Below are 16,740 nucleotides of genomic sequence, written 5' to 3' on the forward strand. Positions count from 1 at the left end.
ATACTGTGTCGACATGATGGAAAAAATAACTGCATCAAAGACTGGATTAAGATACAAAAATTATATTCACTTGCGAAATATATATGATATATAATATAGTATATTTTGAATGTAACTGCGCACCCGCGTTGTTATTTTGTTATACTTACCTGTAATGGTTTATTAAGCGCAAGCCAAGAAAGCAGTCGATTAGGTCATTTTCCTCCGGTTTTAGTTACAAAATTTTATATGTCTTACGAAAACAAAATTTGCTTTTAAAATAAAACTTAGCTTAAGACCACCTAGATTATTGTAGTTTTATAACAGTGGCGGTGTTTTTTTTTTTTTTTTTTAATATGTCTGTGCATTATTTTACTAGTTACCTCTTTCAAACATACAAAAGAGAAACTCACGCTCTCTCTTAGTAAAATTACGTACTAGTATAGATTTGATTTTGATATGTTAGTCTGAAAAGGTTTTATTTTACGGTGGCTCACACAATAGTATTATGGTATATTTGAGTGAGAATACAAAAGTCAAGGGTATCTATCTCTATTCAGAATTTCAGATTGGAGGAGATTTGGTCGTATATTACGAAACATTTCCGGTTGGCTACAATCACTGACTATAAAGGAGTGAGTTTTTTTTATTGATTGATTTCATTTAAGTTTAAGTATTCCAGTTGTTTTCATTTCCTCGCGTCATTGCGCTTACGTCAATATGCAGTTTCATCTCAGCCACTAAATTATTTAAACTTTCTGTTGAGATAACTTTATCTTGTAAGGCTAGGTGAGTAAATCATAAAGTATAAAGCTGAAAGCTCTAGGCCTCATCGCATTAATAGATGTCATTTTATTTTACTTGCAGTGCGATTTGGTTGCTGTATTTCCACCAGTTCATTTTAATTAATTATAAACGACACTGTGTATCAAAAAAAATTTCAGTTGCTTGCTTTGATTTAAGTGCACATCGACGCATGGCCCCGAAATAATTCCTTCTATGGAATGTTCTGTGCTTCCTATATTTTTATTTTTTTTATTTTTTACATCGGCTGATTTTAGCTGTTGTTTGAGTGTTTCATTTTCATCCTTTTGGTTTTATAATTTTAATCTTTTTTTTTTTTTACCGTTATTGAGGTTTCTTGTTTTAATATAGAGTATAACCAGCAATGGCGTAGGTAGGTCCAAAATAACATCTTGGACCAATATTCCCCATCACCGGAACCATTCAAAGAACGCATGTATCTATTAAGTAATGTTTAAAGTTCAGGTTATAATTGCGGTGAAAGACAAAGAGGTCATGAGATGTTTTCAGTTTTAATTGACTGGAGTATCGAACCCTCGCTACGCGTGTTGCGAATGTGTCGCCCGTGAATTGTCTGAAACGGCGTGGAAAATAAACGAATGAAATTGTTTTTATGGGTAGGAAAGGAAGGCGGGGGGATGAGGACAGATTGGTTTGGAATACCCGTGGACGGAGCGTCCAACTGCACGCTGTGTCTCTCCCGCCTCGTGTCCCGAGCCCAAGGTACGAAGGCCGCTCTAGTCCTCGGGAGGGGATGTAAGGAAGGGTGGGGGGGGGGGGGGTGGAGCTCCCGGATCAGCCACACAAATCCAATGAGCGCCGCCGCTCTCACCGGTTACTTGGGTCTTGGCAACGTAGGCGGATTGGGGGGGGGGGGGGGGGCGGAGGATAACACGTCTCTGCGGACCATTGGTGCTCGGTGAAGAAATCGAGTTTCCCGATTTCCTCTGTACCTCCTTGGTCCGTGGCACGCCGCAGCAGGTATAGTCTGTGTCGCGTAACTTGTCTCGAATTTGACGGTTTTCAAAAATACTGCCGTTGGTCCACATATCCTTTCTCCACTGTTGTTCCGTCAACAGTGTGGTTGTCGGCGTCTATGAACAAACTTTGCAAATGACAGTTGGGAAATGAGTAGCGCTGGTATTTAATTTGGATAATTGTCAGATTTGAAACAAGTCACTTAACGCACAGTTTACAGGATTTTTTTTGGTGAGGGGGGGGGGGGGGGGAAGAGATGTGTTACTGGAACCCAGTCAATAGACACACGATGCAGACCTAACAGCTACGTGAGCTGATTCAGCTTGTTGTCTCAGAGCGCGTTTTTAACGACCTAGCCGGTGTCTACTGTGTCTTGGTCATCGCTACTGCCTTTCTTTCCTTTTATTGGGAAAGCAAGACGCCTTTTTGCCCAAAAATTCGCAACCCCCGGTTCGTCGTAAAAGGCAAAGTTGGTATGATGGTAAATTTTTAAGTATTTTATGCGAAGCAGTTTAAATTTCAATAACTGAATACCTAAGTAAGGTTGTACTGGTTTCAGCATTTCTTCGAAGACAAAATCAGGTTTACTTAACAGACTTTTTTTTCCAGCCTAGCCCTTGTATCTGACATTGTAGATGTCAAAGTGTATTGAAATGTTTTGCTCGCAAATGTTCATATTGAAATAAATTATTGAATAGACTCGAAGCCCATAATTATTTTGCAAAATTGTTATTCTCTGTGAGGAATGATTGGAGTGGCTCATAAATTTACGTTTATCTGGGAAAACACAAATTGCTTCTACTAATTGATGTGGATTCTCTCCAAAATAATTAGGTGGTAATTTAAGATCTTCGTCAGAGATGTGGTTGAAGCAATGAGGATCGCAGACTTTCGCGGCCATTGTCTGAGGTTACTTGGCTCGTGGGTTCTGACCGCGTCAGAGGTGAAGGATTCGCCGACGTGTCGGTCGACAGTTACTCTGAAGATGGCGACTGTAATTTCGACCGTAACGTCGGCGAAACCTTCGATGTTAACGCGGCTAGAACCCACAAGCCATAAAAACCTCAGCGACGCGCGCCAGCCCTTTCAATTTAAAATTTTTTTTGTTTGTTTTTTTGTAGTTTTATAATAAAAATTATGGACATTTATGGGGAAAAGCAAAAAGCCCTTTCGGTTTCGTATTTAGAAACCTTCAAAAACTTTACTTCCTCTTGTAATGATGCGAGTCCATCGACATTTGATCGTTAGAATTCATAAAATTAGCCTGTCAGTAAAACATATATCTTTTTTCAGATAAATGAGATCAATCTTCGTCGAAATTTAAGTTACAGTTTGGCTTAAAAACTTTTAAAAATTTTCCGCCCCGCCCCCCCTTTCTTCCCAAATCACCATATTTTCTCTGGGGGCTATTCCATATCCCCGGGCCCTCCAAAATACAAGGACCCCGCAGGAGGGAATGGGCCGAATGGGCCGGCGTGACTCGACTTGACGCGCGTGTCGGCGTGCTTGCAGGCTTCAGCTCGGTCATAGCCGGCTTCCCGCGCTACTCGGTGCTGGGCGACAGCCGCAGCGGGGTCTACAACCTGAAGATCAGCAACGCCACCTTGGAGGACGACGCGGAGTTCCAGTGCCAGGTCGGGCCCGCTCGCTTCAACAACCCCATCCGCGCCAACGCCAGGCTGAGCGTCATCTGTGAGTAGAGAAGCCAGTTGCTACCCCAGTTTCGACGAGACACGCAAACACATTTTAACAACTTGTTGATGTGTAACATCTCAGCTCTCGGTATACGGCATTTGATGGGAGTAATTTCGCGAATGAAACGTAAATGGATAACAACCACGGTGCTGCCATCTGCGGCGGATGACGCGAATCAATGTTCAGGGAAACTTTAAGGAATTTTAATAAGAGGGGCAGGTCCAAAGCCGGGGTTTAGTTTTTTTTTTTCCAATTTTTTTTTTTCGCTTTCATCGGAGCCGTTTCATTTTATAGTTTAAAATTTCTGTCTGCGAATCGAAAGATTCAATAGTCGACATAGCTGCTCTGGCAGTGAATTCGAGCGGCGGGAGCGTAAACTGCGTTTGATTCGCGTTAATAAATGTAGTTTAAAACACTATTTTCTTATATTTATCACGCTCGGCATTATTTTAAAAAAATCTACGTTAAATTCCATGAACTAGTTTCGTATTATAAGTATATTTGCAACATGAAAACGCATGAAATTGCTGGTTACCGAGGTTAAATGTTACACATCTTTGGCGAGTACTGAAAGACTCGCTTTATATATATATATATATATATATATATATTACAAACAACCAAGTAAAACAAACATTTGATAGGAACAAAAAAATGTTGTTTAAGCAGTATCTACCAATATGCAAAAAATAAGTTATCGTACAGTATAACATATATCAACTTATCTGAGATTATGTTTATCTATGTTGGTATTGGAGAAAAGGAAAAATTTCGGGAAAAATATATGATTATATATATATATATATATTTTTTTAGAAAATTTTTCGTACGAAAAATATTCCTCGGAAAATTTTCACACAGCTCTGTTTGTGAGTGCTGTCGGCTCGCTGCCAGCACTCCTGTTCACATTACTTTCATTTACATTGGGCGCGGTACACGGAACTCTGAACCACTTCAGGTAAACGTGTTCAACTCTTGCGTGCGGTTACACGCAGTCTGAACATGTTTCGTTAGACGCCATTTCTCATTCACCTAAAAAAGTTGGCCAAGTAGTTTAGTACGACATCTCTTCTACAAAAGCCTCTGGTTGGCTGTTGGGTGTTAACAGTATGAACACTCCTTTGGGGGAAAACGCAAGATGGAGAATGTCCCTGGCTCAAGTTCGAGTAATATTTTACCGACTGCAACAATAAAAGATGAACATGTAAATATTTTATTGTTTTGAAAATTTAATCTGACGGTAATTCTCTAACAGAGGCACACTTGCTCCAATAAATAGCATCCACAGTAGACAGTCGGTTTTGGTGCTAAACACACTTTATACATACTAACTGCCGTGTAACCGAGCACTTTCGCGTTTGTAAACATGTTCACTTAAACCTGTTCGCCGAAGTGGTTGGCATCACGATAGCGTGACGGACGCGATACGTTGGGCGCGAATGTTTTTCTGGCCAATCACTTTCGACACGTCTGTGACGTCAGCAAGACATGAGGTGGACGCGACAGACTTTCCGATTAGAAATATTTTATATATTCAATTCGCGGGCGCGAGCGTTGCTGTAAAGATTGAAACTTTTTTTTTCTAAAGATCGCTATACTGCCAGATTGGTAGTACAGTTATTATTCGTGTATTGACAAGGTTTCGTTTACTAAGTTTATCTTTGCAAGCTCTGAAATGAGTTCACGCACAGTGATTTTTTCCAACAGGATATTAAATTTGTAGTTATTAAAAAAATGTCTCTCAAACATGTCGATTTAATAAAAATCTGCAAAAAAAAATGATGGTTTTGGTATATTTGGTACGTTTACTTAATTGTAAGAAACATTTTTTATTTATTTATTTGTTTATCTTGGTTTGTTGCTTGGGTGATAACCGCATGTTCACATTAACGTGATATTTTGCTTTCACATCGCATCCTTCACGTCGCACATGCGCACTATGGTGAATCCAGAATAGGTCGTTAATTAACTCATAGCGCGTCTCATCCTTAGATTACAGTATGAATTTAAATTGACATTGAACGATTTCTGCCATTTGCACTGTTCTTGTTTCGGCGTGCTCTGTTGTCAGATATACACCAGAGAGGAAAATAGTATTTGACACGACGTTGTAATGTAATAAAAATTTATTAAAATGTATCTGGAACATTGTATTTTATAAAGAAAAATTTGTATTGAGTATTTTGGAATTACTGTTTCCTGTTGTGTTTCTTCAGTATCATCATATCATAAAATTAATTTTTTTTATTTCTAAAGAGTCGTAATTGAAATATCCCATCTTGGTTACAGTTATTTTGCAATATATATATATATATATATATATATATATATATATATAACTTTTAATATTAATTTTTTTTGCTCTTTTGAGCATAGTACATAATTTTATGGACTGCATTGTTTATAATAGTAACCGACTGCTACAAATAGTTCCTCCTGTGAATTTTCTCGTGTTTAGCATTGACTTATTTTTGTCAGAATGAACACAACTGTGAGAATTCTGTCAATAGACACTAATTTATGGCCATAAAAAAATCAACAAATAGTGAAAATTAAAAAAAAAATGTTGAATATTTTATAACCTCGGATGGTACACACAAATAAAATTTTAATGTTAACAGCCTGGGTAGGCACAATCTGATATCAGTGGTCGATATTTACCCTGTAGGTACTTCAATATAAGCGTGAGTCAGACTATATAATAAGTAAATGAGATTGGCACTAAACGACGCTATCTGGGTTTCAACAGTTTTTTTAGGCCACCACGTTTTTCTATCGGTTAATATTACAAAATTCGGATTAAAACAGAGAATTTTTACCAGGATTCCAGAGGCGAAGCAACGAGGCAGGCCAGTCGGCCAGCAAGGGGTCAAGGGGAGGCCACACCTCCCGGACAGTTAGCGCCCTGCCCTCTGCGGTTATCCGATTAGGAGCGGCGCGTTCACAGAGCTCCGTCTGCGTGAAGTGGCGTAGCTAGGACGCCATTGTTCTCGGAGCTTCGAGTGTTAAGTCGACCTCGATGACGCGACACTTCGGAGGAGCGGGGCTTCCCAGGTGTACAAGACAAGGACGACCTCCGGCGGGAGGGGGACAGAGGCTGGTGGCGACACCGGTGTGTCCTCGGAGCGATGCGGGTGCAATGAAGTGGAGAGGGCGAGTGACACCTTGGTGAGCGATAGCGTGCGACGAGCGACGGATTTCTTGTGCGAAGATCGGTGCTTCGGGCACCGAAGAAACCGGGACGAGTGATCGGTGCGATGCAGTGTGTTTATACAGAGATGCGTGTTCAGAGACGAGCGGAAAGGAGAGCCTCTGTCGAGCCGAGCTTCAGTAGGGAGAGTGAACTGTGGACTTAATAAAAGAGTGGTTAATTTGTGGACAGACATCTAGATTTTTTTAAATGTAAGAATCAGCGTATTTATCAATTAATAAATAAAACTCTTACTTAATTAGGCTATATTTTACGGATCTGTTTCCCCACTCGTAGCTGTAGGTATATAATTTAATGGAATGCCTGAAGTTAGTAGCGACTGGCTGCTACAAATGACTTACCATGTAGTTACTGGCGTTAGTATTAAATTTATTTTTGTAAATGGTGACAACTGCAATATAGGCAGTATATTATGGTCTGAAAAATATCCGGATATGAGATATCTGATTCAACTAAGACAATTTTCAGTACCAAACTTTTACATTTTAGTAATTCGTAAGAACAGTTGAAACCCCTTTAAAAGTGAGTACCAGATATGACAGTACGATATCAGTATTGCTATATATTACTTCTAATTTTTATCATCCTGGAAATAAAATATTTATGTTTGTCTAATTGCTTATGATACGAAATAAAGCTTATACATATGCCAATTTACGTTTAGATGGCGTTGAAACTTAGGTATTTATGTGGGTTTAAATTTTATAAAAAACATTTATGTTAATTAATGTTTACTAATGCCTTGCCGCTCTATACAAGTAACCTCCGAATCTTCACATAACATCACAAGATATATTTGTTATTTTCTCCCCCTCAACTTCAAAAAAATAATTACGAAAACAGTCTTTCAAAGGTGTTTTCACTTATGTGAAATTGGTTCTGCGTTCTTCATCAGTTAATTGGAGCTATCTCCAGTTTTCTTTTGAACTTCCCCCTAGCTCCAGGGGTTCCCAGTGAACAAATTAAAAACTTTACTCTTACCTGAGCATAAACAAACACTGACACACCTTTCACTTTGCTTTGGAGAAAGTAACTTATTTACAGTAAAACTGGCATGAAGCTTTCTGTCTGAATTTGTGTAATATCAGTATTCTTTGTGAATGAATTTAATGAAAATACAGTATGCCCAACATTTAACTTACAAATATATTTTTTCAAAGACGCTTATATTACAACCATGTAGTTAAAATTGTTTAATGATATGACATTTTTAATTGTTTCATTACATGTGCTTCCTTACGTAACGAAATTGTCGACCTGGCATTTTAAATGCTCAGCAAGTTGTTATTAAGATTTATTTTAAAGGTCCTAAACTAATAATTTGCAAGGAAACAAATGGTGGGTTGTGTGCTAGTATCAAAATTATCATATAATGTTTTATAAACATAAACATCACAAAATATGTATCATTATTTTGAGTCATTTTATTATTTTGGTATTTCAAATGCCCAGTTATATTAAAATTTGGTGATCCATAAATACTGATTATGAAAGCGTGTTACAGTATAAATAATCGTTATTTTAAACATTTGTATCTTTTCATAACTACAAATAAAGCTGAAATGTTGTGTGTTATTTGACATTTTAGCTCCCCCGTCATCGATAGAAATCGTTAACCATGCACCCAATTCGAAGATTGAGATCCGGGAGAACGAAGAATTCCAGCTGGAATGTCTCGTGAAGAATGCTAAGCCTGCAGCGAAGATCGCATGGTACCGTGGGAGTGTGGAACTGAAACTAGGTACTTACCTATAGTTTTATACAATGCATGAATTAAAAAAAAAAAAACAGCCAGAGTGATACACCTTATACTTATTCATTATTTCCATGATATGATTTGGGTCCTTAATATAATTTGTATTTTATTTTAGATTTTTTTTTGTTTTATGTTCTTGTTACATGATTTTATGTATATACAGAAGATATATTTAATAAACTAATGAGGTATCAGCTACGGAAAAGTACTTGAAAACTTATTACTAAATTATTAACATGAACCAAATGTCTACTGGTCATGTCAATGAATAAAGATCAGTTTATGATTGAATACTTAAGCAAAAATGATAAACCATTTATTCGTATATTCGAGTAGATTAGCCCAATATTAAATACACAGGTTCTCCAGTTTTTTAGAGATCTGTAACAAGTATTTGCTCTGTATATACATGGAATTTTAAGGCGATAATAAAGACACAAAAACAAAATATTTTAGTCACAAATTCAACATAAAGTCAAAAAGAAAGGCTACTTAGGAAGAAAACACATAAATGTGAAAAATATTTGGTAGTCATTAGCAGAGCTCTACTGATAAAACAAGAAACCCTAAATTATTTTAAATAATAACTTATTAAAATAAAAGAACCACCTGGGCTTAGTTGGTACGGTGACCTTGCATCGCTTTCGAAAGTAAGTCTTGCAAGTAACTACTTATTTTCAATTTTAGGCATGGTTGTAAGTTGTCGTCAGTTAATGTAATTCTTAATTTTTTTTTTATTTAATTCATTGAAAAGAATGTTTGTTCACATGAATAGGTAGAGCCAAAGATTGTTAGAATAGCGAATGCTAGTTTTTTTTTTTTTATAAGTTTCAGGAAAACTATTTCACATAACAAATATTATTTTCTCTATTTTAGGCATTTGATTTGCAGCCGTCCATTTATGGTGAGATGCCAAATTTAATTGTGGGGTTTGATTTTGTTCGGCATTTTTTTTTTGTGCTGTTTCAACGCAGTGAGTTGTAGAGCCTTAAAATCCAATGAAAAGAGCTGCAGTCTGCCGACCCTGGTATAGGCTACACATATTCAAAGTTTAAAGACAGGACTAATTCTTACTGTTAATACTTAATCGTAAACTAACCTTAAGTTACGTTTACTATTTCATTGTATAGGTATAAATGACACTTATGAAATATGATTTTAAATAGAATAATTTATTACAAGTATGTCATTTCAGTGGACCCTCTTCAATTTGGATCATATGCTACCGGAACCGATCCGAAAATACGGATCAGCCGGAGAATTCCGGAAAATAAAAGAAAACTTACTTGCAGGAAATATCCTTTATATCGAATAAATCAAAATTAGCAAACAAACGTCGACTACAGGTTCATTACGGAAAAAAAGTCGAAAACATACAAACAACTTACCATTTTAAGTTCTTACCAAGGCTGGTGTACGTCTTTGAAGTTGAAGCTAAACAACTGGTTTATTGCAAATAATATACCTAATACTGAGTGTCTAGAAAATGTTTAGTTAAAAACTCTCTCTAAAACCACCGCAAAACTTGTCGCTGTTGTAAAATGATTTCTCTAAATACAGTATGATTTAAATATATATATATTTAACCATATTCAGCTGATACCTATGCGCGGTGTAAAATCTGCGATGTTCACGAAAAACAATATATACGGATGAATCACGCGGGTCCGTCATCTAATCTGCGATTTTTGAGACTTCCACAGATGGCAGCACCGTGTTTAAACATTTCCATTCACTCGACTTTCGTTCCATTCGCGAAATTACTCCCACCAAATGCCGTATACCGAGAGCTAAGATGTTTACACATCAATAATGGCGTAACTCCGAATTATTTCAGTGACATAATTTTACGAGAGGGAAGCACTTTTACGGTGTTTGTATAGCTTTTGTTTAATTAAACATTATCGATACGCCCAGTGTTTCCATTAAAAATAATTTCGCTATTATTTGCAGTAAACGAAGTGTTCAGCTCAAACTTCAGAAGGTGGGCACCAGCCTTGGGAAGCACGTTACAGTAGAGCATTAGTCGTAAATGTGTGTTTTCAACTTATTTGTTTCGTGACGAACCTGCAGCCGACGTTTGCCGGTCGAATTATGACTCATGCTGTATTGCCAGCTGCGTGTGTCACCTGCCGAGCGCGTCCCGTCGCGTCGTCGTGTACAGGCTCAGCCAACACGCACTCGCTGATTATTACGGTTGTGCGCACCGGTTTAATCAACGACATGGGTTTTAATTTTAATTTATTTGTAATTATCTTTACACGCTTTATCTCGACTAATTACTTCATAATCATTATTTTATGTTTATTTGCCCCTCTACAGTGGCGTAGCCAGGATTTGTGTATGGGGGGTGTTAAGAAGCATGCCGCCCCTCCCCCCTCCTCCGTATTAAAGCGGGGGGTCCGGTCCCCCGGGAAAATTTGGATTTTAAGGTGTAAAATAGTGCTATTTTAGCAGTTTTCGGTTCTTAAATTTAAATATTGTAATGGTAAAATTTTTATTATTTTTAATATGATATTTGTTTGAGTGATGAATAAGAAATTAATTAAAGATTTGGAGCTAAGGGGAGGGGGGGGGGGTTGAACCCCTACCCCCCCTGGTTACGCCCCTGCCCCTCTAAATCTGCCAGAATGAAGTTTAAGGAAATCCGAGTTAAAGGCCGACTTGAACGAGATTCTACTAAATGAGTGTCGAAAGCATTGGCTTCTGGGAAATAAGGTGAATTAAAAAAATAAAAAAATAAAAAATACGGTACGTGTTAGTAGTTTATCTAACCTAACCAACCTTTAACTTGAACTGAACAAGACTTTATGGTATGTTTTTTATGAACTAAAATACAAATCTGCCAGTTCTAGCATATACTGAAAGCATGAAATCATGTGGTATACAGTTTACATTAACTGTTCGCATATAGCCTTCATCTTAAAACTAATTTGAAAATATAATCTATAGAATTTATAAAAAATAGTTTTTTCCAAAAACCGTAGAAAATTTTGTGTTTAGGGGTTTTAAAAATCTATTTTTTAATTGATTTAATTAATGATTCACTAAAAATTAAGTTTTAAGAATCAACCATATGTAGTTATTTGACCATATACAATGAAACATAATGTTTGAGGCAAAAAAACCTTTCTGTCAGTGTACCTTGTTTGCTAGTTTGCCATTAAGCTGTGAGGCAAAGAGCTGTGAGGTGGTGATCTGTGAGGTGATATTTGAGGTGGTGATATGTAAGGTGGTTATCTGTGAGCTGTGATGTGGTGAGTGGTGAGCTGTGAGGTGTTGAGCTATGAGACGGTGAGCTGTAAGGTGGTAGCTGTGAGATGGTGAGCTGTGAGGTGGTGAGGCGGTGATCTGTGAGGCTGTGATCTGTGAGGTGGTGATCTGTGATGCTGTTATCTGTGAGGCTGTCATCGGTGATGCTCTCATCTGTGAGGCTATCAACTGTGAGACTATCATATGTGAGGCAGTGATATGTGAGGCAGTGATATGTGAGGCTGTGATCTGTGAGGCTGTGAACCGTGAGGCTATCATCTGTGAGGGGTGATCTGTGAGGCTGTGATCTGTGAGGCTGTGATCTGTGAGGCTGTGATCTGTGAGGCTGTGATCTGTGAGGCTGTGATCTGTGAGGCTGTGATCTGTGAGGCTGTGATCTGTGAGGCTGTCATCGGTGAGGCTGTCATCGGTGAGGCTATCATCGGTGAGGCTGTCATCTGTGAGGCTGTCATCGGTGATGCTGTCATCTGTGAGGCTGTCATCTGTGAGGCTGTCATCTGTGAGGCTTTGATCTGTGAGATTGTGATCTGTGAGGCTGTCATCAGTGAGGCTGTCATCTGTGAGGCTATTTTCTGTGAGGCAATCATCTGTGAGGCTATCATCTGTGAGGCAGTGATATGTGAGGTGTTGATCTGGAGAGGTTGTGAGGTAGTTAGTTGTGAGGCGTTGAGCGGTGAGCTGTAGGTGATTAGGTGTCGAGCTGTGAGGCGGTGATCTGTGAGGCGGTGATCTGTGAGGCGGTGATCTATGAGACGGTGATCTGTGAGGCAGTGATCTATGAGGTGGTGATCTATGAGACGGTGATCTGTGAGGCGGTGATCTTTGAGGCGGTGATCTGTAAGGCAGTGATCTGTGAGACCGTGATCTGTGAGGTGGTGAGCTGTGAGGTGGTAAGCTGTGAGGCAGTGATCTGTGAGATGGTGAGCTGTGAGGAGGTGAACTCTTTGCGAGCAGAGCGGCGAGAGGACACGACGACGGAGGTGGCGGGCAGCGGCCGTGCCAAGCGCTACAACGTGCTGAGCCGCGTCTCGCTGCAGCCCACGGCGGAGGACGACTACGCGGACTACACGTGCGAGGCGAGGCACGAGGCGCTGCCGCCGGACATGCCCATGCGGGTCACCGTGCAGCTCAGCGTGCTGTGTGAGTGTCGGGGTCGTCGGCGCTCCTTCAGATGCAGCCGCAGCCCCCCTTCCCCCTATTACTTCATGTACATCTCTTCAAACCCGCACCGTGCCCACAGGTGTGGATACAGACAGGGGCGCAACAACAGGGGGGGGGGGGCAAGGGTATTTTGCCCCCCCCCCCCCTTCTGAAACCTTGAAGTGGGGGCAAACGGGGGCAAAGAAAGTGCTGTGTAATCAATTTTTAGATAATAAAACTGCTTAAATAGCACCATTTTCCACCTTGAAACACAAATTTTCCCGGGGGATGACACCCGGACCCCCCACTTCAATAGGGGGGATCGATGATTCTTTATATAAAGGTATATTGCCCCCCCCCCCCCCCCCTTTTGGAAATTTAGTTGTTGCGCCCCTGGATACAGAGACATTTTTGAGGGGGAATTTGAATAGAGAAAAAAACACGTTCTCGAGTTTTTCAGTACTCGCCAGAGATGTGTAACATCTAATCTCGATAGTGAGCTAATTCGTGGGATTTTTTTTTTTCATTTTGAAATAACACTTATATCATGAAACTCTGACACAATATATGACGTAGAATGCTTAAAAATAATGCTGAGCATGATAAATATACGCAAATTGTGTTTTCAACTACTTTTTTTTTTACTTGAATCACATGTAATTTCTGCACCGATGCTATAATTCGCTGCCGAAGCAGCTACGGTAATTATCGAGTCTTACGATTTGCTGATCAACTTTCTAAACCTAAAATGAAACATCTCCTATAAAAATAAAAAATAATAAACTTCATAATATACTAAATCTCGGGTTTGGACCTGATTTTCTAGAAGGAATTTTATTAAAATACTTCTTACATTGTAAAAATTAATGAAAAGTAATAAATTTTTCCCTTGGCTTTGTGAACTTTGGTTTGCTTCATCCACCACAGATGGCACCACAGATTACACATTTCCTTTCCATGCAATTTCCGTTTGGTTTACGAAATTGCTGCTACCAAATTCCGTGTACCGAGAGCTAAAATGTAACACATCAAAAAGTACAAATCCTTACATCAACGACAAGGGGTTTGGACCTTATCAATTCCGACTTGAGTCACTTCCTGTGTAGCTTGTCCATCCAGGCATTGTGACAGCTCACTCTTCATCACCAAAAAATAACTGCATTAGCAATGGACCTATAATTTTTGACAAACTCTCAGGGTGAACACATCAGTTAAACTTGGGTGACCAGGCCGCGGAGATTCCCTTTACCTCGACGGCCCTGGGACTGTGTGGCACAGTTGTCCACGTTTACTGGGTACTAGTTTTTTGAGACAGCTACGAAGAATCTATCTTGCGTTGTGTTCAATTTTGTGGTGTCCCACAATTTTAAGGAACCATCTCACTCGATACTTTGGCTGGCAAGTTTGTTAATACTCAGTTAGAATGACTAGGTGGTTACGCACTAATTATATAAATTTTATTCTAAATATTGATAGAAACTAAAGCTGTCCTACCTGAGACACCTGCATGTCAATGTGTGCCATTAGTACCATATTCCAGATGTGTCGCTTTCTTGACAGGGGCATCAGCAAACATTCTGACTTTGAGAGCTCAATATCATGACTTAATAAACAAAACTCAGATTCATGCAACACCATTCTTTTATCATATATCCATATTAATTATTTTGTTAATTAAAAAAATAAAATATTCAGCTGTCAAAGTCAGAATGATCGCTGAAGCACCTGTCAAAAAAGTGACACTTTTACCTTGAATAGAGACGGAATTTCTAAATTCACAGTCAATAACGATTATCAGGCCCGGACAATTAGGTACTTACCATTTCCTCAATGTTTTGGGTGTTGCAGTATGGGGATGGTGAGATAGAAAGCAAATATGTAGGGTGAGATAGAAAGCAAATATTTAGGGCATGTTGTCTCTTGACCGTTCCTAACTTTGTGCTAATAGCCCTTAAATGTTATCGCCAGTAGAAAAGAAAACTTTATTTGCAGGATGTTTGTTCTAAGAATGGATTAAAGAAACATGAAGTTGATGCATATGGTCTATTGTGACTTACCACGTACTATTAAATACTCTAGAAACCTATATTGGACAGCTATCAACACAAGCGAATGCGCGAAAAATATATTTGGTTGCATGACATGACATATCATTATTTTTTTTTACTTAATAGTTAATAGTTAGATAGGTAATGTATTTTATTATCTGGCCAAGCACTTTTTCATATCTATTAGGGAATTTGAAACACTGGAGGTTTATCTTTACAATAAATATTTATAATTTTAAAAAATTGTTCTTTTGAGAGAAAAGAAAAGGGTATTCTTTTTTACTGTTATAATGTTGATATCATTAATTTTAAACAACTATAATGTTAATGCTATACATACACTGTACTTTTTTTTGTAACAGGAATAGATACAGTCATGTTGAATTACATTTATTTGTAAATTTGTACATTTACATGAAAACAACTAACAGTATCACTACAAAATATTCAGTATTCGCAGAAATATTGAGTTCAGATTCTTACCAGGGCATTTTTGCTTTGTGTTGTCAGTGTACCTCCAATAGTTGGATTTATTTGTAACCCATTCACTATATAGCTTCCCAGTATTAATTGTGCACATAATAAGCATAATACAACGAAATGTTGTGAAATGTTTTCAGTTGTTTAAAAAAATTATGTTTGAATGAAATATCAATTAAAAATAAATTTATGCACCAATTATTTTTTAGATATTTTTAGTATTATCTCGTAAAATGTATTTCATGTATGCAAAAATAACCATAGCCATGTGTTGTAAACAGTTACAATATCTTTCGTGTAGTATTACAAATTATTTCTTGGCAACTGGTTTCCAAAGGTTTCTGTGTATCTTCTGCCATATATTGGACTAGTGTGACAACAAGGACATATCGGCAGCACAGAATCACGAGGGCAGCCTGTACAGTGTTTGTCACGGCCACCTGCCTCGCAGATCCCCCCGGCGTGCCCTACGTGGACGGCTACACGGAGGGCGAGACGATGCGGCGTGGGCAGACGGTGGAGCTGGTGTGCCGGTCGCGTGGTGGCAACCCGCCCGCCCAGCTCATCTGGTACAAGAACGGCGAGCAGATCCGCATGGCGTACCGCACCGCGGGACGTGTCTCCGAGAACGTGTACACCTTCACGGCGGACGCCAGCGACAACAAGGCCAAGTACCGCTGCGAGGCGTCCAACGTCATGAGCCCCGCGCCGCTCAAGACCGAGATAGAACTCACTGTGCTGTGTGAGTGTCAGGTCGTTGCCTGCTCGTCCCCCGATATCCCTTGTTGTGTGTAGTTGAGAGTTATCGCTGGAGACCAAGACTGTGTTGTGTTATGTCAGCTCAGATCAGATAATAATATGTAGAGTATTATTACCAGATCCTTGCAGGTTTGTTTCGAGTTCCATTCTACCTTCAAATGAGACGTAGATTAACAGGTTCCACACGGAATCTCGACTCATCGAAGAACAGAATGTAACTCCGGTCAGCATGCCCCCTTCCACAATATTCCTCCGCCTAGTTTCTATGGGCTGTACGGTGCTCTATTGTGACTGGGACACACAACAATGGGCCTACATGCATAGAGACCATCTGCATGAAAATGATTACTAACAGTTTGAGATGACACCTGCATCCTGTTGCTATTTGCGAGGCACATTGCAGTAGCATTGCATTCTTCCCTCTGTTCCGTTGGGCTGTCAAAACACGCTGCTTGTAGCTCACACTACTACTGAAAGCACATCTTGTCTGATCCCCTAATTATTTTGTTTTATCCGCTAATTATTATGAACAGTGTATTTTGCAGGGACCGATCTAGGCTTTTTATCACCCAGGACAGAAATTGTGAATATGTAATGCCATCCCCCCAAATCCTTTT

The 16,740-nt window shown here is 39.1% G+C and overlaps 1 protein-coding gene across 2 annotated transcripts in view; it reads left to right on the forward strand.

Annotated features, from left to right (window-relative positions):
- Positions 1-16,740, forward strand: part of LOC134536593 (nephrin) — a 271,114-nt gene that overhangs the window by 216,954 nt on the left and 37,420 nt on the right. For both annotated transcript variants that reach the window (XM_063376362.1, XM_063376370.1), the window contains exons 3-6: positions 3,274-3,453; positions 8,256-8,408; positions 12,651-12,836; positions 15,816-16,106. In XM_063376362.1, the coding sequence (XP_063232432.1) occupies positions 3,274-3,453; positions 8,256-8,408; positions 12,651-12,836; positions 15,816-16,106 (810 nt within the window). The remainder of the gene's footprint in view (positions 1-3,273; positions 3,454-8,255; positions 8,409-12,650; positions 12,837-15,815; positions 16,107-16,740) is intronic.

Source organism: Bacillus rossius, chromosome 1, assembly GCF_032445375.1.
Source record: "Bacillus rossius redtenbacheri isolate Brsri chromosome 1, Brsri_v3, whole genome shotgun sequence".
Taxonomy (NCBI): Eukaryota; Metazoa; Arthropoda; class Insecta; order Phasmatodea; family Bacillidae; genus Bacillus; species Bacillus rossius.